This window comes from Staurois parvus, unplaced genomic scaffold (genome assembly GCF_062004578.1).
Source record: "Staurois parvus isolate SC_StPar_1 unplaced genomic scaffold, SC_StPar_1.0 ptg000299l, whole genome shotgun sequence".
In the NCBI taxonomy this organism is placed as follows: domain Eukaryota; kingdom Metazoa; phylum Chordata; class Amphibia; order Anura; family Ranidae; genus Staurois; species Staurois parvus.
Window position 1 is genome coordinate 9766418 of NW_028318095.1, and position 25606 is coordinate 9792023.

Consider the following 25606-nt stretch of genomic DNA (forward strand, 5'->3'; position numbering starts at 1 on the left):
TATTGTCACCAGAGAAATGTAGCAAAATGCATTTTGATCTAAATTTATAAAGAACAATTATATATTTGCAAGCAGAAACAAAGAAAAAAATTTGTTTTTCAAAATTTTCAGTCTTTTTCATTTATTTAGCAAACAATAAAAAAAACAGTGGTGATTAAATACCTCCTAAAGAAAGCTCTATTTCTGTGAAAAAAAAATGCTAAAAATGTCATATGGGTACAGTGTTGCATGACCTCCCAATTGTCATTCAAAGTGTGACAGCACTGAAAGCTGAAAATTGGCCTGGGCAGGAAGTGGTTAAAGCTGGACTTAAAGTAGAACTAAAGGCAAAACTTTTTTTCATTTTGGATAGAGTAAGGGAGGGTTATAACGCCTGGTAGTTTTTTTGTCTTCTTTTTCCCATGGGAGATTTCCTTTTACTTTCTGACCCATAGCCAAAACAGGAAGTGATAAGAAATCCCTACAAAATGAGGGAATCCCTGGTTGTTGCCAGGGGCACCAGAACTAGTGTCCCCATTGGGAAATTTACCCTCTATTACTACTCTAGGGATAACCCAAAATTTTTAATGTACTTTTAATTTTGGTGAAAATGGTAAACATGACAAATAGAGAGGGTCAATCTTCCCGATGGGACACAGACAGCAATAAAAACCTGGCAAGTTTTTTAGTCTTTCTCCACTCTATTCAAAACTAAAAAAAAGTTTTTCTTTTAGTTATACAGTACTATAAGTTACACATGAAATACTCAAATAAGCCGAGTCTGTGAATACATCATTAAGGGTATTAAAGACAGACTGCAAGCAGTGTACGTTCCTGAATATGACCTGGAATCAGCCTCTTGTAGTCTCCAATTAGCAGAATTGGAGAGGGACAGGAAGAAGAACTACAATCCAGTACAGCCAATCAGCATATTGGCTGACAAGCAGAATGCTGATAGGAAGACACATTAGAGTGACAGAAGCATGAGATCATCACTGTGCTACTTCTACTTTCTACTTTTACTGTCCAGTCACTAGCTGGGGACAGGTCTAGGACAACCTGGGCTCAGTGAGTACCTCCACTTCTTCTCAGGATGTGACTTGAAATCTCTTCAACAGGGCAACAGACACAAAATGGTGTCCCATAAGACCAAGCAGAGATTTTAACCAATCGGGGAATTCAGCTACTCACTGGCCACTGCTTCTCTGCCACTTTCACCGCTAGGCTGTGGCCAAAGCCAGCTGACTGTCTACTCAGGTTCACCTATACAGTATTACTACACGTTATGGTTAGAAGTTTTTATAAGTTCAAGTGGATCTCCACCCAAAAGAGAAATGCTTTAATGCTTTGTCCCCCACTCCCGATTAAGGTACCCGAATTTGACAGGCACCCGATCCCTCTTCCGATGCGATCGCCTAGGTGATTGGAAGCAGAAGTTGTCCTCCCCCCTCCCTCCCCATAGTCTTCTGGGACACATGACAGGTCACAAAGCACAGCGCTTCTCACGAATGAGCATTGGGCACCTAGCTGTGAAGCCGCAAGCTGTCACATCCGGGTGCCCACACTAAAGATGCTGGAGCCAGGGAAAGAAGACGGCCAGTGAAACCAGCGGTGGTGAGGACACCGCTGGACTGAGAGACAGGTAAGTGTCTGTATTTTAAAAGTTAGCAGCTACTGTACAGTTTTTGTAGCTGCTGGCTTTTATTTTATTTTTTCAGGTGAAAATTCTGCTTTCATATTTGAAAGAATTCTTTTTTTAAAATAACATTTCATGTGCATTAAAAATGTGAAAACAGGTTCACACATTTATGTTTAAATACCCATCTTAGTTTCCAATAAAAGGATATTAACATTTAAAGAAAATCCCTTCTTTAGTTATTACTTTCCAGTGTCTCTGCTCCTTCCCTGATAACAGCCCAATTTGTGGGAGTTATAAATATTGAAGGAGGGCAGAGCTTAGTTGTCATTGCCCCTTGTTCAGTGAGCGTGCTTTGGGGGGGGGGGGGGGGGTGTCAGCAAGTCCAAGTTATCCTGTTCTACCCCTATGTCTTTTTACTGGTCATGGTATGACTGATATACAGTTGCAAGAAAAAGTATGTGAACCCCTTGGGATTACGTGGAGTTTTGCATGAATTGGGCATAAAATGTGCTCTGAACGTCATCTAAGTCACAACAATAGAAGAACACAGTCTGCTGAACATAATACTACACAAACATTAGATGTTGCCATGGTTTAATTGCACATAACATGTAAACATTCACAGTGCAGGGAGGAAAAAGTATGTGAGGCCCTAGCTTAATGACTTCTCCCAGAGCTAATTGGAGCCAGGAGTGAGCCAACCTTGACTCCAATCAGTGTGATGATATTGGATGTGTTGCTGACAGCTGTCCTGCCCTTAAAAAACACACACCTGTTTTGGGTTTACTGGTTTCAAGAAGCACTGTCTGATGTGAACCATGCCTCGCAGAAAAGAGCTCTCAGAAGACCTACGATCAAGAATTGTTGACTTGCATGAAGCTGGAAAGGGTTACAAAAGTGTCTCCAAAAGCCTTGATGTTCATGTGTCCACGGTTAGACAGACTGTCTACAAATGGAGAAAGTTTAGCACTGTTGCTACTCTCCCTAGGCGTGGTCGTCCTTTAAAAATGACTGCAAGAGCACAGCGCAGAATGCTGCATGAGGTAAAGAAGAATCCCAGAGTGTCAGCTAAAGACCTACAGAAATCTCTGGCACATGCTAACATTTTTGTTGACACATCTACAATAAGGAAAACATTAAACAAGAATGGAGTACATGGGAGGACACCATGGAGGAAGCCATTGCTGTCCAAAAAGAAGATTGCAGCACGTTTGAAGTTTGCAAAAGATCACCTGGATGTTCCACAGCACTACTGGCAAAATATTCTGTGGACAGGTGAAACCAAGATTGAGTTGTTTGGGAAGAACACACAACACTATGTGTGGAGAAAAAAAGGCACAGCACACCAACATCAAAACCTCATCCCCACTGTGAAACATGGCGGAGGGAGCATCATGGTTTGGGGCTGCTTTGCTGCCTCAGGGCCTGGATGGATTGTTGTCATTGATGGGAAAATGAATTCCAGAGTTTATCAAGACATTTTGCAGGAAAACATACGACCATCTGTCCGCCAACTGAAGCTCCGCAGAGGATGGGTGATGCAACAGGACAATGACCCAAAGCATACAAGTAATTCAACAAAACAATGGCTGCAACAGCACAGAATACGTCTTCTGGAGTGGCCCAGTCAGAGTCCTGACCTCAACCCCATTGAAATGCTGTGGCATGACCTTAAGAGAGCGATTCACACCAGACATCCCAAGAATATTGCTACACTGAAACAGTTTTGTGAAGAGGAGTGGTCCAAAATGACTCCAGATCGTTGTGCAGGTCTGATCTGCAACTACAGGAAACGTTTGGCTGAGGTTATTGCTGCCAAAGGAGGGTCAACCAGTTATTAAGTCCAAAGGTTCACATACTTTTTCCTCCCTGCACTGTGAATGTTTACATGTGATGTGCAATTAAACCATGGCAACATCTAACGTTTGTGTAGTATTATGTTCAGCAGACTGTGTTCTTCTATTGTTGTGACTTAGATGACGTTCAGAGCACATTTTGTGCCCAATTCATGCAAAACTCAATGTAATCCCAAGGGGTTCACATACTTTTTCTTGCAACTGTAAAACAGACTGACAGGATTTACAAATAGGTATAACACACAACAGTGAAAGCCCCTGCTGTACAGCATCCATTTTTGCTAGGATGCAGGTGGCTCTTGTTTCACAGAATCCTTTGTTGGTAGGATGCAGGTGGCCCCTGCCGCACAGCACCATTGGCTGTTATGATGAATATGGTGACCTCTGTCCCAGCAACCAAGGATGCTCTGCACCAGGGGCCACCTACATCCTAGCAAATGAAGATGCTGTACAGCAGGAGACACCAATAAAACGACAGAGGGGATTAAACAGGGAGGCTGACATGCCCCTTCCACCTGCACACCTTGTGACGGTGCTTGTCTCAGGGAAGGCACTATTCCTCCCATTGACACCAATGATGGTGCCCCATCATTAGTGACAGTGTGTGAGGAATAGTGTCCCATCATTAGTGTCAGTGGGTGGAATAGTGCCCCATCATTGGTGTCAGTGGGAGGAATAGTGCCCCATCATTGGTGTCAGTGGGAGGAATCGTGCCCCATCATTGGTGTCAGAGCGAGGAATCGTGCCCCATCATTGGTGTCAGAGCGAAGAATCGTGCCCCATCATTGGTGTCAGTGGGAGGAATAGCACCCCATCATTGGTGTCCGTGGGAGGAATAGCGCCCCATCATTGGTGTCAGTGGGAGGAATCATGCCCCATCATTGGTGTCAGTGGGAGGAATAGCACCCCATCATTGGTGTCAGTGGGAAGAATCGTGCCCCATCATTGGTGTCAGTGGGAGGAATAGCGCCCCATCATTGGTGTCAGTGGGAGGAATCGTGCCCCATCATTGGTGTCAGTAGGAGGAATAGCGCCCCATCATTGGTGTCAGTGGGAGGAATAGCGCCCCATCATTGGTGTCAGTGGGAGGAATAGCGCCCCATCATTGGTGTCAGTGGGAGGAATAGTGTCCCAACATTGGTGTCAGTGGGAGGAATAGTACCCCGTCAGTGGGGAGAGGAATAGTGCCCCATCGTTGGTGTCAGTGGGGGGAGGAATAGTGCCCCATCGTTGGTGTCAGTGGGAGGAATAGTGCCCCATCATTGGTGTCAGTGGGAGGAATAGTGCCCCTTCATTGGTGTCAGTGGGAGGAATAATGCCCCATCATTAGTATCACAGCGCCGCCCCCCTAAAAAGTGCTGCCCTGGCTTATACCGGCATATAAGATGACCCCCGACTTTTGAGAAGATTTTCAAGGGTCAAAAAGTCATCTTATACGCCGGAAAATACGGTAAATTAATGAGTCCAAAGTCAAGAACAAAAACAAGAACAAAAGTCCCACACCAGGTTGTAGATCAAAAACAATGGTGCATAATCTTCTGGTGCCAAATAAATTGCTCCATGCAGATTCTTTGTGCTCCACCACCATAAGGCAATATATTGCATTCACCAACCATCCATGACCTCTTAATTAAAAGAAGGCCTAATGCACTTTGTGTCCCCAAGAGTTTGGAACATCAGTGTATATCTTCTCAACGGTCTCCCAATTTACTCCATAGCCAAGGTTAGCAAGAATCAGAAGGAGAAATGGCTCATAGTATAGTAGGTTTATTTTAAAAATATACCAAATATGCACTCACATTAGTTGGTGCTCAATCCTCAGGACTAATACACTCAGGAGGATACTAGCACCGCTCGACAGGAAAGTTGGCGTGCGTTCCATAAACCCGAAGCGGAAATGACGTCACCAGACCCGGATGTGGCTAGACGCGATTCTGCCACATTCGGATCTGGTGATGTCACTTCCACTTCCGGTTTATGGATTATGCAGCATTGTTTTTGATCTACAACCTGGTGTGAGACTTTTGTTCTTGTTTTTGTTCTTGACTTTGGACTCATTAATTTATATCACTTTTGGAATATTGTTTATCTATTATGTATGTTTAGCGGCATACCTTATTTGAGTATATTGTAATAAGTGATTTTTCACTCCAAGGGGCAGCTAACATTTTTTGTATTTTTTTTTGTTGGCACACTAAATGGTTGAGTAATTATTTATATTTTATTGCACAGAAGATGCACTGTTTGTGTAAGGTAGTATATATCACTTTTTTGCATGTAAAGGGAAGGCGCTTAGTTTCTCACTAAATAAAAATGAATTATATCCCTAACATATACAAAACCCTTAACCCATATACAAAAACTCCTTTTGAGGTCTCCTGCATGCCATATAAAAGATTTGGAAGAAGAACGGTTTGTGAGCAGTTCAGGGTAACAGTTCAAAATCCTGTTTTTAATAGGGAATGCTCTGTGAAACTTGGCACTTGCACATGTTCATATTTTGATGAGTAACCTTGCCCTATGCTATGTTGAATATCAACATCTTTGTTTGGCCTTGTCTCTGTTTTGACCAGATGCATTTTTCTAGCCTGCAGCTGCCTCGAAGACACAAACTGAAGGGGACAAGATGAGTGAGTATTAGAATTTTCTGGCTTCTAGTAGGGATAACAGCTATTGTTTTTCTTTTTTTAACACTGGTTAGTAGCACTGGTTTTCTAATACTCATGAAATCTGTGTCTGAAATCTCTTTTGCATAGAAAGACAGTAGGGATGCGCAGGATGGAAAAATTAGTTTAGTTTCCAATTCGTTCATTAATATTTTAATTTCGTCATATTCGTTCTGTTAGAATGATTCGTTTCGGAATTCATTTCGTATATTTAGATTTGTTTCATATATTTGTTATTTCCAATTTTCGAAATTGCAATAAATGCAGTAAGGTATAAAAGTGAAATAAAATGATGATTCCTACTTAGACTGCTTTATACTATAGAATAGAAAAAAAAGTGGAATAAAGAAATAACAGAATAGAATAAAACAGAATGGAATAGAAAATAAAGGAATAGAAAAGAGAATAAAAATAAAACATGATAGAATAGAAAATAACAGAATAAAACATAATATAATAGAAAAAAAAAGAATAAAACAGAATATAATAGAAATTCTAGCAATAAAGGAAGAGAATAGAAAATTAATTTGAATTGGAAAATGAATTTGAGTTCGAAATGGAAACTTATTGCAAAAAATACAATAAGGTATAAAAGTGAAATAAGATGATTATTCCTACTTAGGCTGCTTTCTAGAATTAAATAGAAAAGAATAGAATAGAATAAAACATAATAGAATACAATAGCATAGAAAAGAACAGAATATAATAATATAGAATAAAACAAAATAGAATAGAATAGAATAGAATAGAAAATAAAGACCTATAATAGAATAGAAAACAATAGAATAAAACATAATTGAAAAGAATAGAAAATTTAAAAGAAAATAATTAAGTTAAATAGAACAGCATAGAAAAAAATATAAAATAATAGAACAGAATAAAACAGAATAGAATAGAAAATAAAGGAATACAATAGAATATGAATTTGAATTAAAAAAATATTCAAATTTTCAATGGAAACATATTGCAATAAATAAAGTAAGGTATAAAAGGGAAATAAGAGGATTCCTATTTAGGCTGCTTAATAGAATATAATAGAATAAAACAGAATAGAATAGAAAATAAAATAAAATAAAATAAAGGAATACAATAGAATATGAATTTGAATTAAAAAATAAATTCAAATTTGAAATGGAAACTTATTTCAATAAATAAAATAAGGTATAAAAGTGAAATAAGGGGATTCCTACTTAGGCTGCTTAATAGAATATAATAGAAGAAAAAAGAATAGAATAGAAAATAAAGGAATAGAATAGAAAAGGAATAACATAGAACAGAATAGAACATTTGAAAAATAGAAATTGAAATGGAAACATATTGCAATAAATACAGTAAGGTATAAAAGTGAAATAAGATGATGATTCCTACTTGGCCTGCTGTACAGAATAGAATAGAATATGAAATAATATAATATAGATGAATAGAATAGAAAAATAGAATAGAATAGAATGAATAAAACCGAAATTCGAATTTTAAAATAAAAAATTTCAATTTTGAAATTCGGAAGATGACTGTATTCATTTTATTTTACTCTTTTCTATTATATTCCTTTATTTTTTATTCTATTCTTTTAGTTTCCATTCTATATTTGTCTGTTATTTTCTATGCTATTCTATTGTATTCTATTACTTTCTATTTGATTCTGTTTTATTCTATCCTTTTATTTTCTATTCTATTTTATTCTATTCTATCCTTTTCAAATCTTTTTTAATAAGTTTAAAAAAACAAATATATCAACAACAGTGCAGGTTCAGATTAGAATTTAAGCACATCTTTTTCTTAGCACTATAGCATACATACATGACTAATATATGTGTAAAATAGCAAGGGTAGCAGATGTAAAGAGGTTATACTTCCAGTGCATATGATCACACATAAACAAAACATACCATATGTGCACAGCGCTTTGTGGAATCTATTCACATAAGACCCGACAGAGCGGGCCCACCCGAACCCGACCTCCAAAATATATACATATAGATAATATGGAGAAGAAAAAGAAAGAAAAAAGGAGAAAAAACAGAACCCAGATGGAAAGAAAGGAAAGGGAGGAGAAAAAGAGTGAAGAAAGAGCAACCACATGAACAAGAGGATACCAAAGCTGACGTATTATCCTGTATGGCAATCTTGCAGTAATTTCTATACAGTAATATTGAATGGCAGAGATAATTCTTTCCAATGGAACCATTTCGCATCAAACTTCTCCGTAGAGTAATGACTGAGCGCCAGAGCCCTCTCATACACATAGTGTGTCTGTACTCTTTGGATGACTTCTGAAATGCAAGGAGAATTCGACGATTTCCATCTTCTAGTAATAGCCAGTCTAGCAGCGATAAGAATGTGACCTATGATTGTTCTATATTTACTAGAAAAAAGGTTTAGCTTGAGGTTAAGAAGGGCCAAGTGTGGGGCCGGAAGGGAAACTGTACCTGACACCCTAGAAATAAGTGTGAAAACCTCCCTCCAGAATGATTGCAAGCAAGGACACTTCCACAAAATGTGAAGTATATTCCCCTCTCCGCCACAATTTCTCCAACATAGTGGTGATGTGTTAGGGTACATTTTAGATAATTTATATGGAGTGAAGTAGCTACGATGCATTATTTTCAGGGAGCAATCCCAGTGATTAGTACATTTAGAAATACTCAAGCTGCTGTTCAAGGCTTCCTCCCACTCATCTCTTGTAAAGGATCTTTGGAGATCCTTTTCCCACCGGCCTACGCTAAGTACCGTGGACAGATCGCGATCATAATGTAAAAGTTTATAAAGCTTGGAAATTCCTTTATTCATTTTGATAGGATTTTTTACGATGTGCCATAGCTTGGAGTCTACCTCCAGCCATGTGTTTATTTTTTATTATTTAAATATTTATTAATCATTTTCACAGAAATAACAATAGAAAAATAAGAATAGACAATTACATCTCAAACATCATAAATATACAATTATTTCTTATTTCTTCCTTTACCCCCCTCTTAAAACCTTAGCCCCTCCCCCCCCCACTCTGCAATTCCTTGTCTTGTATCTAAAGCAAGCATAACCTTCCCAGTTGTTTCTCTATGACGTTCTACTTATCACTTTCTCATACTTGTTACAAAGTTTTCCCATTTTTCCTATTTCGCGAGATATAATTCCATCTTATCTTCCTGAATATAATATGTCTTCTCCCTCTCCTTAGTCCAGTTTACTCTCTCTATCCACTCTTCCTCTTTTGGTATTTCTTTTTTCTTCCAATACTTAGGGATCAGGTTTTTTGCTGCGTTCAAGTAATACCCCAAACCTAATTTCTTATATTTACTAACTGATAGCTCTGAACTGTGTAACAGGCACATCCCAGGATCTAACCCGATGTTCATTTCAGTGATGTTCTCTATTAAGTATATTATTTTTTTCCAGAATATTTGAATCATTGGACATTCCCACCAAATGTGATAAACTGTCCCCACTTCCCCACACTCTCGCCAACACCGCTGTGATCTCTCCGCATTTATCTTACCCTCCAAACTCGGAACAATGTGCCATCTTGTCAAACATTTATAATTTAATTCCACATCTCTCAAGCTTACATTTTCGTGAACTAATCTATTTATTTTTTTCTGTTTTCCTTCATCTAATACCACCCCCATATCTCTTTCCCAATTCACAATGTGCAATGGTTTAGTGTTTGTGTGCAACTCTGTGAGAATTCCATATACTTTAGCTATTCCATGTTTCCCATCACCCCGTGCATCTAACAACCTTTCAAACAAATTCCAATCCTTTTTGGGTCTCAGGGGTTTTGGGAGATTTCCCCAGAAACATTTTAATTGATAATAACGCCACTCATCTAACCTAGTGAAGATGTTTCCCTTTTCCTTTTCCAACTCTTTAAAGGTCTTCAATTTCCCATTCCCCATTATATCTCTGAGTTGGACATCCTCCTTCATAAACCATCTACCTGTTATCTCTTCTCTACCTGGTGTAAAATATTCTGTATTTCTTAGTGGCATAAGTATAGAGTTAAATTCCCATTTCATATTTTTGTGTATTTTATCCCATTCCCTTAATACGTTTACAGTGTACAAACTCAAATCCTCCCTTAATCCTCTATATTGTGTCGGTAGCCATATTATTCTATTCAAATTAGTTCCACTAAGTGTATTCTCAATTTTTACCCAACTCTTCCTTTCTAAATTGAATGTCCAATCAAAGATTCTCCCTAATATTACTGCTTTATAATATCTCTTTATATCTGGAACTCCCAAACCTCCCTTCTTTTTATCTCTACTTAATATTTCGTGGGACACCCTTGGTTTTTTCTTCCTCCAAATATATCCCGTTATCATTCTTTTTATTACTTTGAAAAAGGCTTCCGGGAGTTTAATTGGTATCATTTGGAATCTATATAAAATTTTTGGTACGATTATCATTTTTACCCGGTTTATACGTCCTATCCACGATGGGGTTCCCCTCTCTAATGCATTTAATTCGCCCTTTACTTCATTTAGTAATGAAATATAGTTTAGTTTATACAAGGTTTTATACGACGCGCTAAGCCTTACTCCCAAGTATTTTATATCTCTTTCTTTCCAAATAAAGGGAAATTCTTCTTGTATTTTCTCTTGTTCACTCTTTGGGATATTTATGTTTAAGATCTCCGTTTTTGTTGGATTAATTTTTAAATTTGATAATTCTCCGTATTCCTTCAGCAGCTTCATTAGGTTTGGGAGTGTTATCCTGGGATTCCCCACATAAAACAGCAGGTCGTCAGCAAAAGCTGCCACTTTATGTTCTACACTTCCTATCTGGATTCCCCTTATATCTCCATTTTTCCTTATTGTTGATAAGAGAGGCTCTATCGACAAAACATATAATAAGGGGGACAAAGGGCAGCCCTGTCTTGTTCCATTTGACATCCCGATGGGCTCTGTTTTTTCCCCATTTACTATTACCACTGCTGAGAGTTTACTGTACAGTTTTCCAATCCATTTCCTCATTCTACCTCCAATTCCCAGGGCTTCTAAGGTGTCCATCATGAAGCCCCAGTATACTCTATCGAAGGCCTTTTCTGCGTCAACTGAAAGGGCCACTACCGGTACCTCCCCCTTTTTACCTCTCTATATCAGCATCAGGGATCTCAACCCATTGACCCTGCCCTCTCTTCCCGGGACAAAGCCCACCTGGTCTCCATGTATCCATTCAGGCATAAACTCCTTCAACCTGTTCGCTAGGACTTTTGCATATATCTTAGTGTCTAAATTCAACAGTGAAATGGGCCTGTAACTCGAGCACTGTGAGGAGTCTTTCCCTTCTTTATGTAACAGAACTACATGAGCCTGTAAAGATTCTCCCCTCATGTCCATCTCCCCTCCCAGGGCATTCATATATTTTTCTAATTTGGGATTTAATATTTCGCTAAATGTTTTATAGTACCCTTCTGTATACCCATCTGGTCCTGGGCTCTTCCCCATCTCTATATTTTTTACTACTACCTTTATCTCTTCTTGTGTGATCTTTGCTTCTAGGGAATTTAGTTGATCCTCTTTTATTTTTGGTAATCCCGCATTTTTTAAATAAATCTTCCTTTTTTTCCTTTTTTTCCTCTTCCCTATTATTTATTTCCTCGTTTGGGATAATATTATACAGCTTCCTATAATAATCCACAAATATCTTTGCAATCTCTTTATTTGAGTGGGCCAATTCTCCCTTAGGGCTCTTTATTTTGTCTATATAATTCCTATTTTTTTTTTTCCCTTAAGGATCTCATTAGATATTTTCCTGGCCTATCTCCCCATTTATAGTTTTCACTTAATACTTTGTTATACACTCTCCTTTTCTCCTCTTCCATCAGAGTTTCCAGTTCCTCTTTCTTTTTTATTATCTTCTGCTTAATTTCTTTTACCATTCTATTTTTATGAATCTGTTCTAACTCCAATATATCCTTTAAGAGTCCACTGATTTTTTCTCTTCTTTCTCTTTTTTTTCTTGCCCCTAATGCAATCAGAATTCCTCTTATATATGACTTGTGAGACTCCCATACTGTTGCCTTAGACACATCCTCTGTCTCATTCTCTCTAAAGAATCTCTCAATTTCTTTCCCAATCCTTTGTACAGTATCCTTGTCCCTGAGAAGTGCCTCGTTCAGCCTCCAACCTACCCCTTCTGTTTTCCTCTTTCCCCATCCCATCCTCAATACGACCGGGGCATGGTCCGAGAGCGTCATTACTCCTATATCTGCTTTAACCATTGAATCTATAAAGTGGTGTTCTATTAATACATAGTCCAACCTTGAATACATCTGATGTGCATTAGAGAAGAATGTATAATCTCTATCTTTCATATGCAAGATTCTCCATGCATCTACCAATTGGCATTCATGGATCACCTTCTTTAATAGTCTCAAAGATCTACTCCCCTCTCGCTGCACGTCAGAAGTTGTATCACTTTGTGGATCCATACAAAAATTAAAATCTCCCGCCACTATTATACAACCCTCTTTAAAATCCATCAACTTTTTTAACACACCCTTCAAGTACTCCTCTGGTTTTTTATTTGGGCAATAAATATTAGCTACTGTACACTCCACCTCTTGTATTTTACCCTTCAAAAACAAATATCTCCCCTCTGGGTCCACTTTTCTGTCCTTCAGTTCAAATCTTATATTTTTTTTGAACCCTATTGCCACTCCTTTAGCTCTCTTAATTGGGGAATCTGCATAATACCATGTTGGGTACTCTCTAGATTTCAACCTCACCTTAGATTCTATCTCGAGATGTGTCTCCTGCAAAAAAAACACTGAAACTGCTTGGTGATGTAATTCCTTAAATAATCTAAATCTTTTCCCAGGACAATTCAACCCCTTCACATTATAAGTAATAACTTGTAAATCTTCCATCCTTTTTATATCCATTTTTTTTTTTTTTTCCCTTCTAACTGGAGATCTCATAACTATCCTCTTTCTCTTTACGCTTGCTTTTCATACCTCTCTCTATCCTGCAGATTGTTGCCCTTATTATCCATTTCCCTCCCACCCTTACCTCCCCCCAACCCCCCCTCTCCCTCTCCCTCCCCCCCTGCCATCTCCTCCCCCCCCCTCCCTCCCACCTCCCCACCCCCCCCCAGGCCTCCTATGCCTTTGGATCATATTCCACTTTTGATCCCTCTATAGGGGTTCGACTCTACCCATGACCGCTTACCGTCCCCCCCTCCTCCCCGATATCCCCTTATCTATTGATTCTCTATTTCCTCTTTTAACCAGCTGCCACTTTCCTGTCCCACAAATATCCAACTCTCCCTCCTTCCCTTCCCAACCAGATATCACTTGTCTCTGCAGTCCAAATTTGTCACAAAATTCTTCCATATCCTCCGAGAATTTTAAGATAGCTGTTGTTCCATCCCTCCATCCAATTAAGCTTAAGTCACGGCCCCATCTGTATTTCACTCCTTGTTTTTTCATCGCTTCCAATAGGGGTTTCAGTGCTCTCTTCCTTCTCCGAGTTTCTGCTGTCAAATCTGCAAAAATTTGGATATTTTTCCCACCATATGTAATATTTGATCTTCCTTTGATCTTTTTCATATCTCTTCTCTATCTCCATAGTTGTGAAATTTAACAATTATGTCTCTTGGTTTTTCTACCCCATTTCCTTGTTGGTACTTCCCAATCCTGTATACTTCATCCAGTTTAAACATCTCCTCATCCGATTTATCCATTATAAAGTTCAAGATTTTACCAGATAGCTCTTTTAGATCTTCCCCGTGTCAATTCCGGTACTCCTCTTACTCTGATATTATTTCTCCTTTCTCTATTTTCTTGTTCTTCCATCCTATAAAGCAATCTCTTATGTTCTTTTCTATCTTCAATTATCCATTTCTCTAGTTTTGGGATGGTCTGAGCTTGGGCTTGTACCTTCTCCTCCATTTCCTCCACCCTAGTTAGTAATTGTCCCAGATCTTCCCAAATCATCCCCATCTCTTGCTTTATTGAATTTTCCAAACCTTTAAACATCTCCGCCATTTCTTTTTTATTAGGTAATTGCATATCTCTTTCCAGCTCTCTTGGTTCCATACCTTCCATATGACTATTGTAAACTGGGCCCAGGGAAAGTCTTGGGCTGTTATCCAGACTTACTTCCGATTCACTTTTTTCACTTATTCCCTGGGTTCTTTCTGGGGTAACATTTCCTTGTGACACATACTTCTTAATCGTACCCGTTTGGGTGTTCTTAGACCCACTCCCTTTGATATTTTTACCTTTCATGCTGTAGTTTGGGAATTTTTAACTCTTATTTCCTGAAACTCCTGATCTTTTACTCCTCCAATCTTCAGACCTGTCCTAGGAATCCCCTATTTCTTTTATTTTCTAGTTGAGTATTTAAGTCACAATCCTTTTTCCAGGCACCTCACAATCTAGTGTAGGAACTCAGAATATATAAAAGTCTAATATACAAAACCAATATATATGCAGTGTAAAAGAGGACCTGCAGGAAAAACCCACGGTCCTCACTCACCCACCGCGTTGGAACTTCACTTCAGAAACAGTCCTCCTCTGTGTTTAAATCCGCTTGTCTCCTCTTGAAGGGATTCCTAGGGGTCTCTCGTAGTTCATGTAGCTTATTCTCCCTTTACATTACAGGCCCCCTTCGATTAGAGCTAATATGCAAGTTAGTAGTTAAATAGAGAAAGGAGTAGAGTGGGGGTTAGGATGTTTAGCCGTTTTAAAGGAATGAGCATGATATTATATACTTGTGGAGCTGTAGAATTAGAACTGATATGGAGATGATATGGGAATGATGTGGAATTAGGGTGGAGTTAGGTTGGATGTAGGAGGCAAGGAGATGATATATTTATATATTTATATGAATGTTATTTCTATTGTGGGGACAGTATGTCCTTTACCCTCAGCCGTTTCACCCACTTGCTGAGATGCCGGGCATTCCCTCTCTTTCTCGGGGCTCCCAGAGCTCCTCACGTGTCGGAGTCAGTATCGGAGTCAGTGTCAGCGACTCTCCAGTGTCCCAGCTGACTCACTGACGTCTCCCTGGCAACCCTGTTCCTCCTCCAAAGCCTCCGCCGCAAGACGCCAGACACCAGCTGAGGCCACGAGGCGTCTCTCTCCCGGCTCTCCCCCAGTTCCAGGCCAGCCGGTCGTCTCCCAGGCAACCCCACTCCTCTTCAGCAGCCGCTGTAGAAGGGTAGAAGGGAAGACCCCGAGGTGTCTCTCACACAGCACCCTCCCGATACTCCGCCGGCTCCGACCGTCCCCGGGACTCCGCCGGCTCTCTCCGACTCTCTCCTGCAGGTGAGTCACTGCATTCAGTGCAGCTGGTCCCTCTGACGAGGCTTCATAGGTAGGTAAGCGGGGGGGAAGGCTCACGGAGAGTGCTAAGCTACACTCTCTCCCGTGCCGCCATGTTCAGGCTCCACCCCTCAGCCCTTCTGTCAGTGAAGATTGAAGAGTGACCAGCCATGTGTTTAAGCCAGTACTATGGAATCCCCTTATTTGCAGGTATGGGTGCATTCCTTTACTCAGAACGGGTTGTCTTATTTCTGCAAATGTATTGTACCCTAGGTCCCTTAATGGTTTAGTATTGAGGTTTGGAATAAGATGTTCATATGCAGAGATTGGGATGTTAACTTGAAGTTTAGGAGAGGAGTCGGGCATTAAGTTCAATCCTATTTTCCAAGCTTCTAGAGTGGCGGTAATAGATGGTAAAAATGTAGTTAATATTTTAGGTGAAGCTCATCTGGCCAGGATTAGGGTCTGTAGGTCTTTATTAGGGAGCACATTCCGTTCTATTTGCACCAATAATTTATCTGTGGGGGCAAACCACGAAGGAAGTTGTTCTAAGAGTGTTGCATAATAATACATAGATAAAACGGGTAGGCCCATTCCTCTTTTTGATTTGTGTTTTGTAAGGGCCAGAAACGGGATCCGCGTTTTTTTCCCCTTCCAAATAAATCTTTCTATAGCCGCCTCTAATTTATGAAAATAGGTCAGAGGGATGAGAATTGGAATCGTTCGGAAGTAATACAAGATCTTAGGGAAGATTAATATCTTAAATGCTGCTATTCTACCTATCCATGATAGTGCCATATTGGCCGACTTTATGAAATCAGTGATCCCAAATTTGGTTAGAGTAGCATCCAAATACCGCCAGTGAACCCTATCAAATGCTTTCTCGGCATCCAAAGCCAAGAACACAGCCTGAAGACCCCTTGATTCAGCTAAGTGCATCAGGTTGAATATCCTGCGAGTGCCATCCGCGGCCTGTCGGCCTTTAACAAACCCCACCTGGTCCGCTTGGATAAGAACGGGAGTAATATTTAGTAAACGATTAGCTACAATTTTAGCATATATTTTAAGATCAGTATTTAGAAGTGAAATTGGCCTAAAATTATGAGGGCGGTCCAGGGCTTTCCCCGGTTTGGGCAGAGTAACTATAATAGCCTTTAATAGCTATACTTATCTCAGTTTCCAAGATAGGTTGGTTAAGCCCTTCTAATTTTTGATTCGATAATGTAGGCAGTGACAATTTATCTAAAAATTTTGGGATAAGCTCTGGAGTAGGTTGGGGAGTCAGGAATAAGGGGAGGGGAAAAAAGGGAGGCCAATAAGGACAAACTGCGGCTTAAGGAAAATTGTCAAAAAGTTTATTGCAATACAAAACTTGGCATAAAAGACCTTGGATAATAACACCAAGGTAAATGTAAAGTGAAAAACAAGCATACCACACCATCACCTAAAAGGAAAAAAAGTGAAGAGAGAATGACATGGTCATGAGGGGTGACGTCATGCAAGTGAAAAGCCCCATGAATGAATGGGTGAAAGATGGAAACTGAACCTGTAGCTAGGATATTATAGCACACATGTAGATATAGGTCAATGGAGGAACTATAGGCAATAGGAAGTCATGGTATATCAAAAAAGGTCTAAGCCAAAATAGATAAAAATAAAAGGCCCAACTACAGTTAGGATCCTTATGACCTGACATAACCATGACGGACCCATGAAAAAAGAGAGATCAAAAGTAAACAGTGCCAAAAAGAAAAATGGTTCCTCAATTGGCCTGGTGTAATCCTAAATTAGCAATACAGGTAATGCATGAGGCAATATTAAAGGCAATCAATGGGAAATGACAGGGAAATCGATGTATATCTATATTAAGACACATCCTTCCTACATGTCCATAATAGAAGTCCAATAGCCATAGGGGTTGGTGCACATACAGTCCACAGTGAGATTGTGATGAATGGCGCATCCCCCACTATTTGACAGGCTGAGATATACACGGACAATGAGGAATGATGACTTTCAATGAGGTCCAGTCAAAACCTTGTTGATATATGGTAGTGAAATAGCCCCTAAATCGCTCTGATGGTAGAAAACCCAGTGTAGATACAGTGTGGATTCATCACAAATAAATTATCACTGGGAAAATGTTGGCAAACATGCCACTCAGATTTTCTGAAGAAAAGGATATCACATAATTGATTGATCAACCTGAGCATGCATTTGTAACTCAGCAATATAACACGGTTAGAGTCTCCTCAATATAGGATATATTCACCAGAGGGTCAATCAATGTGAAAACCTAATTCAAAGCAGTTCAATATAAGTAGCTTACTGACAATGTGGTGATGATATAAGACCTGCAGCATGCATCCATGTAGCTGAGCGGCCAGACAGGCGAAGTGATCATGCTCTGCCCCAAACAAAGAGAGCCATTATTAGCCTAGATCGGCATGTAGTGAGCAGTCGGCGGCTGAATAGCTGGGTGCAGCAGCAGTTAGCAGAGCCCATGCTCCGCTGATCCACCTTAATGTGGAGACAGGATGCAGGTTGACTCGTGTCGTAAGCTAGATCCATCAGGCGGGGCGTGCCATGACGTCACCCCGGAAGTGACGTGACGCATTTCGCCCACTCTATCACGTGGGCTTCTTCAGATGTACCTCTGAGTGTTGGGGTCCTCTTTAAGGTTATTGTTAGGGCAGGAGCTGTGGAATGGACAGGCAGGCCTAATGGCAGGGTCACGCACCGACTGACGACAACCACCACCCATAGACCGGAGTCCGTCTGGGCGAGGAGTCTAAGCCCCAGGCTGCCCTTCACCAGGGCCCCTGATGGTGGGGATGGACTTGACGCAGCCAGGGACCAGGGTGCGGCCCCCGAGAAACCCCAGCTGCGGTAATGACTGCCGCCAATGGCGTATAGCTGGTAGGAACCAGATAAGAACGATAGCGTAGTCGGACAGGCCAGGTCAATAACAGCGGGACAGACAGTACAGAACGGTAGACAAGAATACACAGGTCACAAGCCGGGTTCAGCAACGGGAGGTCAGATAAAGGGATAAGGCTGAGAATAGTCTAGACAAAGCCGAGTCAGTTTCCAGGAGAGCCACGAGAGTAGAATAAGAGCTTGCAACAACACTATCAAACAGGACACGAATGCAAAGAGCAAGTACAGACAACAGGCTTAAATGTGCTCAACCACACCCCTCTGGGGGATGGACCGCAGAGGCCTGAAAGCATAAAAGGCTCCCACCATACTTTGCAGAAACCCAAGATGGATGCCAGCACATGGAGCAGCATAACCTCTGGGAAAAGGTAGGACCTGGACAGTTATATAGTTGAGAATAGTAAGAGTGGAACGCATCCGCTATTTTATTGGGGTGGTGCGAAGTTTTATTCGATATAGGATCCACAATTGACGTTAATTTAGATTTTGATTGCCTAATAGCAAAATATCTCGCTAGCACCTTATCCGCTTTTTTCCCTTGTGTATAAAAGGTAGTTTTGGCTCTTTTCAAATTCATAGCATGTCTCCAAGACATAAGGGTTCTAAGTTCGAGCCTAGCGTTTTGGAGGTCCTGTAGGACATTAGAAGATAAGGATTGCTTATGAAGGTGTTCTAATCTAGCTATTTTGTGAATCATGTCCAAGAAGGATTTATTCCTATCACATCTAGCTTGTGAAGCCAATTTCAAAAGAAGACCTCTACAATATGCTTTATGTGCGCACCACGTGCTAAAAACATTCGTAGTAGAAGGGGAATTAACATAAAGAAATTCTGAGTATGAGGTAGCAGAGCAGAAATCATTTGTTGAATATATTTGCGTAGTTCTGCGTTAAAGATACCCCTGAATTTAATATTATTCCTGTGGGACCAGTCCTCTAGATCTGCCATTTTCGCCTTTAGTGCTGTTAAGTAATCTTCAGCTTCATTATGTGTGTCCACTAATTCGTTATGGGCTTTAGCGAGTTCCCCCATTTTAGTTTCCACGTGAGATACCCGTTCTCCCATACATTCAATATTCTTGTTAACTTGCGATACAAAGCCCATCATATCTTAATGCAAGGAGCCTTTAAGTGTAATTAACATATCTTTCATTACTGCAGTCCTAAGTGGCAAAGATTCTGCAGGGTAATCCTCCAGATGTTCCACAAACTCGGTGGAATTATGTAGGGATACATTTTGCAGATTTTCACTCCCATCCTGTGCCTCTGGGGCCTTTGTTTTTGCGGACTATTTGTAGGGGAGGAGCAGAGCCTGCAGTCTGTGCTGGGCTAGGTGTATGGAGTGGAGAGGAACTGTCATCCCTCCTCACGTATCCCTGAAGCCCGGGAGAAGGACAGAGATCTGTGCCATCTTGAGGGGAGGGGCCTCCCATCGGAGTGAAGAACTCCGTCAATTTGTGGGGCCCCTCCTTATTTTTCCTCTTCCCCATTGTGCCTCCCCAATGCTCCCCTCTTTCCAAGGGCTTACTGTGGTGGTGGCGGGTCTCCCCACTGTCCCTCGGCCCTCGGCTGCGGATCTCGGCTGCTCGGGGAGCTCTCCTACTGAGCTGCCATCTCCTTCCGTGACTGCTATTCTATTCTATTCTTCTCTATTAAGCAGTCTAAGTAGGAATTATCATCTTATTTCACTTTTATACCTTACTATATTTATTGCAATATGTTTCCATTTTGAATTTGAATTTATTTTTTTATCTCAAATTTATTTTTTAATTCGAATTCAAAATTGAAAATTATCATTTGTTTTGTTATATTTGGTGAAATTTGCTTCTATTGTGATTCAATAATTCTGATACATCCGAATCTCCGAAAAATGAAAATTTTGTCTGAATTTTGTCTGTTTGACAGGGTTGAACCCTCAAATGCTTATTTTAAGAAAGGGCAACTGTAGAGTTGATTGGGTTTTATAGTTTCAAAAAAGGCTTTGGGGAGCTCTATGACCTCTATAAGACCTATCAGAAATGCTACAGTCCCTGATTCCCCAGCATGGAATGGTAAAGCAAAAGTAAACACCACAAAAAAAAAAAACTGAAAAAAAAAATAAAAATGTTCATCTTAGTACAGAGCTATGCCATGAATGTATACTGAGCTGCTCATGCACATCTCAGTGTACACAAATGTTGACAGGCAGAGAGAAGCAATTATGACAGAAGAGACCGAGTCTCTTGTCATGAAAATGCTAGTGGTAATCCTTTTTTAAAATGTTGCTTCAAGGAGAACCCTGTGTCCTCACCACAAAGGATTTTCATGACAGAAGAAACCATTTGAGGCTCTCCTGTCATGAAAATCCCACATGCCAGCCTTTTTCTTTTACTTGTGCTTTAAGGAGAACCCTGTGTCCTCATCATAAATGGAGAATACTAGACGCAGAGGCAAAGAAATGGCACCAGGAAAAGCAAACCTGTGTGGTATGCTGTGTATGGTCATGACACTCATTATAACTGAAGAAATTGCTTTGATGTGTAGGGTCTTCAGGAAGTCTAAATGTGATTAGCTACAACTAGGTATTTTGCCTTTATTAACCAGTTGCCCTCCAGAGGATTTACCCTCCTTCCTGACCAGGCCATTTTTTGCGATACGGTGCTGCGTTACTTTAACTGACAATTGCTCAGTCATGCAATGCTGCACTCAAATTAAATTTACAGTATGTCCTTTTTTTCCCCCACAAATAGAGCTTTATTTTTGGTACTATTTGATCACCTGTGTGTTTTTTTATTTTTTGCACTATAAACAAAGAAAGCCAGACAATGTTGAAAAAAAAATATTTTTGACATTTTGCGTATCCAGTAAAAAAATCTAATTTTGTCATAAATTTAGGGCAAAATATATTCTGCTACATGTCTTTGCTAAAATAAATAAATAGATACATGTAAATTAATTGGTTTACGTGAAAGTTATAGCATCTACAAATGGCGGTATATATACTAGAATTTTTTTTTTATACTAGTCATGGCGGTGATCAGCAACCTATAGTGGGGCTGGGGGACTGCGGCGGGCATTATGACACTGGGTGGGAACTGACCAACTGCCACTGACATCCCCAGTGTCACTAATACAGTGATCAGTGCTAATAAAAAGCACTGACACTGTACTAATGACACTGAGCAGGAAGGGGTTAACATCTAGAGCGATCAAAGGGTTAACTGTGTGCTGTGTTTACATCATATGCTGTATGTGTTTTACTTGGGAAACATGCTGCTGTGTAGAGAAATACACAGCTACATGTTACTGCTGACAGTAGAGAGACCTGTGTTGTTTACAGACAGGTCTCTCCCCTACCAATTGCTGGATGCCAGCAGAGAATCTCTGTCCGGGACTCGGTGATTAATATCTGTATCCGCCAATGACTGTGCGGGTAGGGCGGCATGCACGCCTCCTACCCGGAAATTCAAATCACTTATATACATGAGTTTGCGCAGCCCTGCTGCCCTGTAGCAGTATTACTGCTATAGGGCGGTGGGCAACTGGTTAACTACAGTAATTACTTTGCCTACTTTACTTGCGGTGTAGTTTAGTAAATGAACATTAATTCTTCTGTTAGTATACATCGAATAATAAAACTGGGACTTTCTTGGTACCTCTAAATTTAATACATTTTTTTTTATTTGGTAAATCCTCATAAAATCAGATAGTATCACTATAGTAGTAAATCCTAAGGACAGTCATAGGAAAAGCATAATTCAACACTCCAAATACAGTATACAGGTTGCTCTTTTTAATTTAACATTTCACAGAAGAGTATCATCAGGAAAAAATAAACTATTAACAATTATCCAAAAATGTTGTACAATATTGCAAAGGCCATTCAGTTTGTTTACCCTCTCACAATGTCATATCGACCTGCTCATAGAGACCAAAACAAGAGACTAGAAAGAAATCTATGCCCATTCAAAACAGCAGCCTACAGGATACCCATATGTGTATTCATACAATAAGGCCTATTCTGAAATGTTTTGTGAATGTGTAGGTGTGTTGTAGTTTTATTCATTTTCAATGGCACTGAACACATCTTGCAGCATACAGTAATGCTCTGCCATACATTGTGCTGTGCTGCATTGTAATAAAAAAGATGTATGTCCCATTTTTTTTCTGTTGTTTTAAGTGATTTTGTAATTTTTTGGAAGAATCATCTAAATAGGCTTGATGCAGATTATTTGTGAAATGGGTGTTTTTGCTTTTGTGCTGTCCTTCCTTTACAATCTGCATCACTTGCAGGAAACGTTATTTAACTTAATTTAATTTGCTTCTAGGTGGTGCTTGGCCAAGTAGTATTGAAATAAGCTCACTGAAAAGAAACAATTTAGCCGGGCAAATTCAGGTGAGTTAAAGCGATCCATAGATTTTTGCTGATATTTGGACTAATTTGAGTGGATGCTGCAAGAACACTTTCTGTTTCCAACAGTTTTCAAGGAATGTTGAGAATGCTGTATTTTAAATAACAAATACCTTTATTTGAATTAAAAGACTAAAGTGACTCAGTCCCTGTAAAAGAGATATTACACTCACATGTCCCAATGATCTTCACGCTCCTAAATAGCTATGCCGACTAAAGAATCTCCATCATTCAACATAATTCCAGGTTTATTGCCCCCACTATGCATTGTGGTTACACAGGGCACAGCAGTGACATAGGGTCTGGCATGTGGAACCCCACATAGAATCTCCCAGAAGTGTGTTAGATGCAAAAGATTCAACAACAGGGATGCTTAGGACATACCTGTAGTAAGAGACATGAGGGGGCTGCCATTTCTGAATAAGGATGAATGAATCTGCTTGGGTTTCGATTAATTGGTGCCACATCGAATCCTGCTTGAAATTGGTGAAACCCAAATTTAGCAGCACACCCCACATAAATCAATGGGGATGAATCTTGATACTAAATTCAGGCCATTTGCAATGCTAATAAGCAATCTATTGTCAAAAAGGGTATGGGGAACTTTACCCTGCCATGGGGGATATCTAACAAAGCAAAATATTTTGTACTGTACTATGGGGAGAATATTCTTTTAACATGGCGTCGACAAGGGAAATACTCCAGTCCTATAAATTATATGCTTGGGAGATGCTTTTGAGCTTATTGGTGTTACAGAACAGCACACTTTTCACAGACAGCTTCAGTGACATTGTATTCTGTCTTTACATATTTTGGGTATGTACCATAATTGATTTAGAAAATGGGAAATACTCCAGTCCTATAAATTATGTGCTTGGGAGATGCCTTTGAGCTTTAATCGTGTTACAGGACAGTGCACTTTTCACAGACAGTGTCAGCAACATTGTATTCTGGCTTCACATATTTTGGATGTGTAATTGATTTTTTAACTTTAACATTTAGCATGGTTTAAATACAACAGTAGCAATCCGCTTCGTTTCAACTTGAAAGAAAAAATGCTTTTAGGTAGTCTTGGCTTTGACAGCTGGTTTTGTATCCAACATTAATAGGTCTGAATTGAACAAAGGAAGTAGCAGAGACAACACATCTAAAATCAAAGGAACATTTACTTTTAAAAAATACAGTTAAAGCCCTCAACACCATACAAATTGGCTAGTGGCAAACAGTTTAATAGTATAGTGATGGTGTGACCCTCCTGCGCTCCAAGTGTATATTTAAAAAATTAGATAAATCAATTAAATGTGTGTGTAAATCCCAAAGAGAGCTGCTAGCATTAAATCATATACCAGTGATTAAGTAAATATAAAACATAAGGAATGCTGCGCTACATTCAAATCAAACAAAATGTGAATGTGGGATCCCAAAATAATTAAATAAAAAAAGTGACAATGTTATCAAAACAGGTCTATACGTGCTTACTGATAATAACATAAATCAAATAAATAGCTCAAAAACATGTGGGAACACAAAAAACAATATCTATATATATGTGCATAAACCAAAAAAACACACATATATAATGTAATCACACGTGCCTATTGTGAAGTGAAAAATAACCATACTAATGGTACACACAAACTTATATCTCAAAGTCCAAAATATAAATATTGTTGGTGAACCAAACAGTAAACGGTGCTTCCAAATTGTACTGTTAGTGACCACAGGTGAAAACTCGTGCAGGTTTCTGGGTGTATACAGATCTGCGAATCCAACCACCATCTGAATTAGCCTCTCACCTTATCCCTTCGACCCTTGCGGATCAAAGAGCAGTAGTGGATCCCTCTCACAGATCCTCCAGGCATCAAAACACTCCAAAGACAGTTTTCTCAGAGTATAATATTCCCACTATGGCTCTTCTCCAGGAAAAGTTGTAATATCAATCTCTCAAAATGAGACAAAGGAATCCTCCCATAGTGTAGTATATTTAATTATACCATAGGAACATGTAGCATATTTACATTGAAACTTACGTAGCAGCCAGTCCAAGAACAAACCTCATGCTTTCAGATGAGGATATATCTGTTGGGTGTACAGCTGCATGCACAAGTGTACCAAGATGGCCGCCACGCCGGAAATACGTCACCGCGTTAAGCCGACGCGTTGCGTCACAGTGTCATGTGACTTCATCAGGGCTGTCAATCACAGTGACGATCACTCTTTAAATACCCAGCTTGTTAGAAAGAACCACTCACATAGGAGGGGTTTTCTTAAGCCTAATCCCATCACTACTTCCTGCGGCCATTATACCGAAGACCACTGGGGACTCCCATGTAAAAACTACATGCTAGTGACTACAGCAGGCGCATCTATACAGGGATCGTCCGAGGACAGTATAGTGATGCACCAACTACAATTAATAAACCTAATCTTTGAAAAAACACAACAAAATGCCCTTATATCAAATTCTCATTTTAATTAAATAACAAAAAATGTAAATTATTTATTAAACATAAAAATTAAAATATAAAATTAAAATTAATAAAATAGACCATCTCTCACATACTTACACATACTATTATCAATCCTAGTTATGGCAAATATCAGCATATGATCTCTAATTGCATATACCTAACCTACAACCAATTGCTTTATATAATTACCTGGAAATATATATATACCTGTGCACATAAGTACGCACACGTATATACACAATCCAAACCTCAATCCAATCAAAAAATATTAAATAATAGTTTTAAAATTAATAAAATAATCTAAAAATTATTATTTAATGAAGATTAATATTTAATTCAAATATTATTTTATTTAAAATATTTATAATATCCCAACCCTTCACCAGCTCATA

General features: G+C 39.5%; 1 protein-coding gene across 1 annotated transcript in view; it reads left to right on the plus strand.

Annotated features, from left to right (window-relative positions):
* Positions 1 to 25606, plus strand: part of LOC149457887 (uncharacterized) — a 92530-nt gene that overhangs the window by 43529 nt on the left and 23395 nt on the right. Inside the window, exons 5-6 of the mRNA XM_089682926.1 lie at positions 6062 to 6104; positions 22661 to 22728. Of these exons, the coding sequence (XP_089539052.1) occupies positions 6062 to 6104; positions 22661 to 22728 (111 nt within the window). The remainder of the gene's footprint in view (positions 1 to 6061; positions 6105 to 22660; positions 22729 to 25606) is intronic.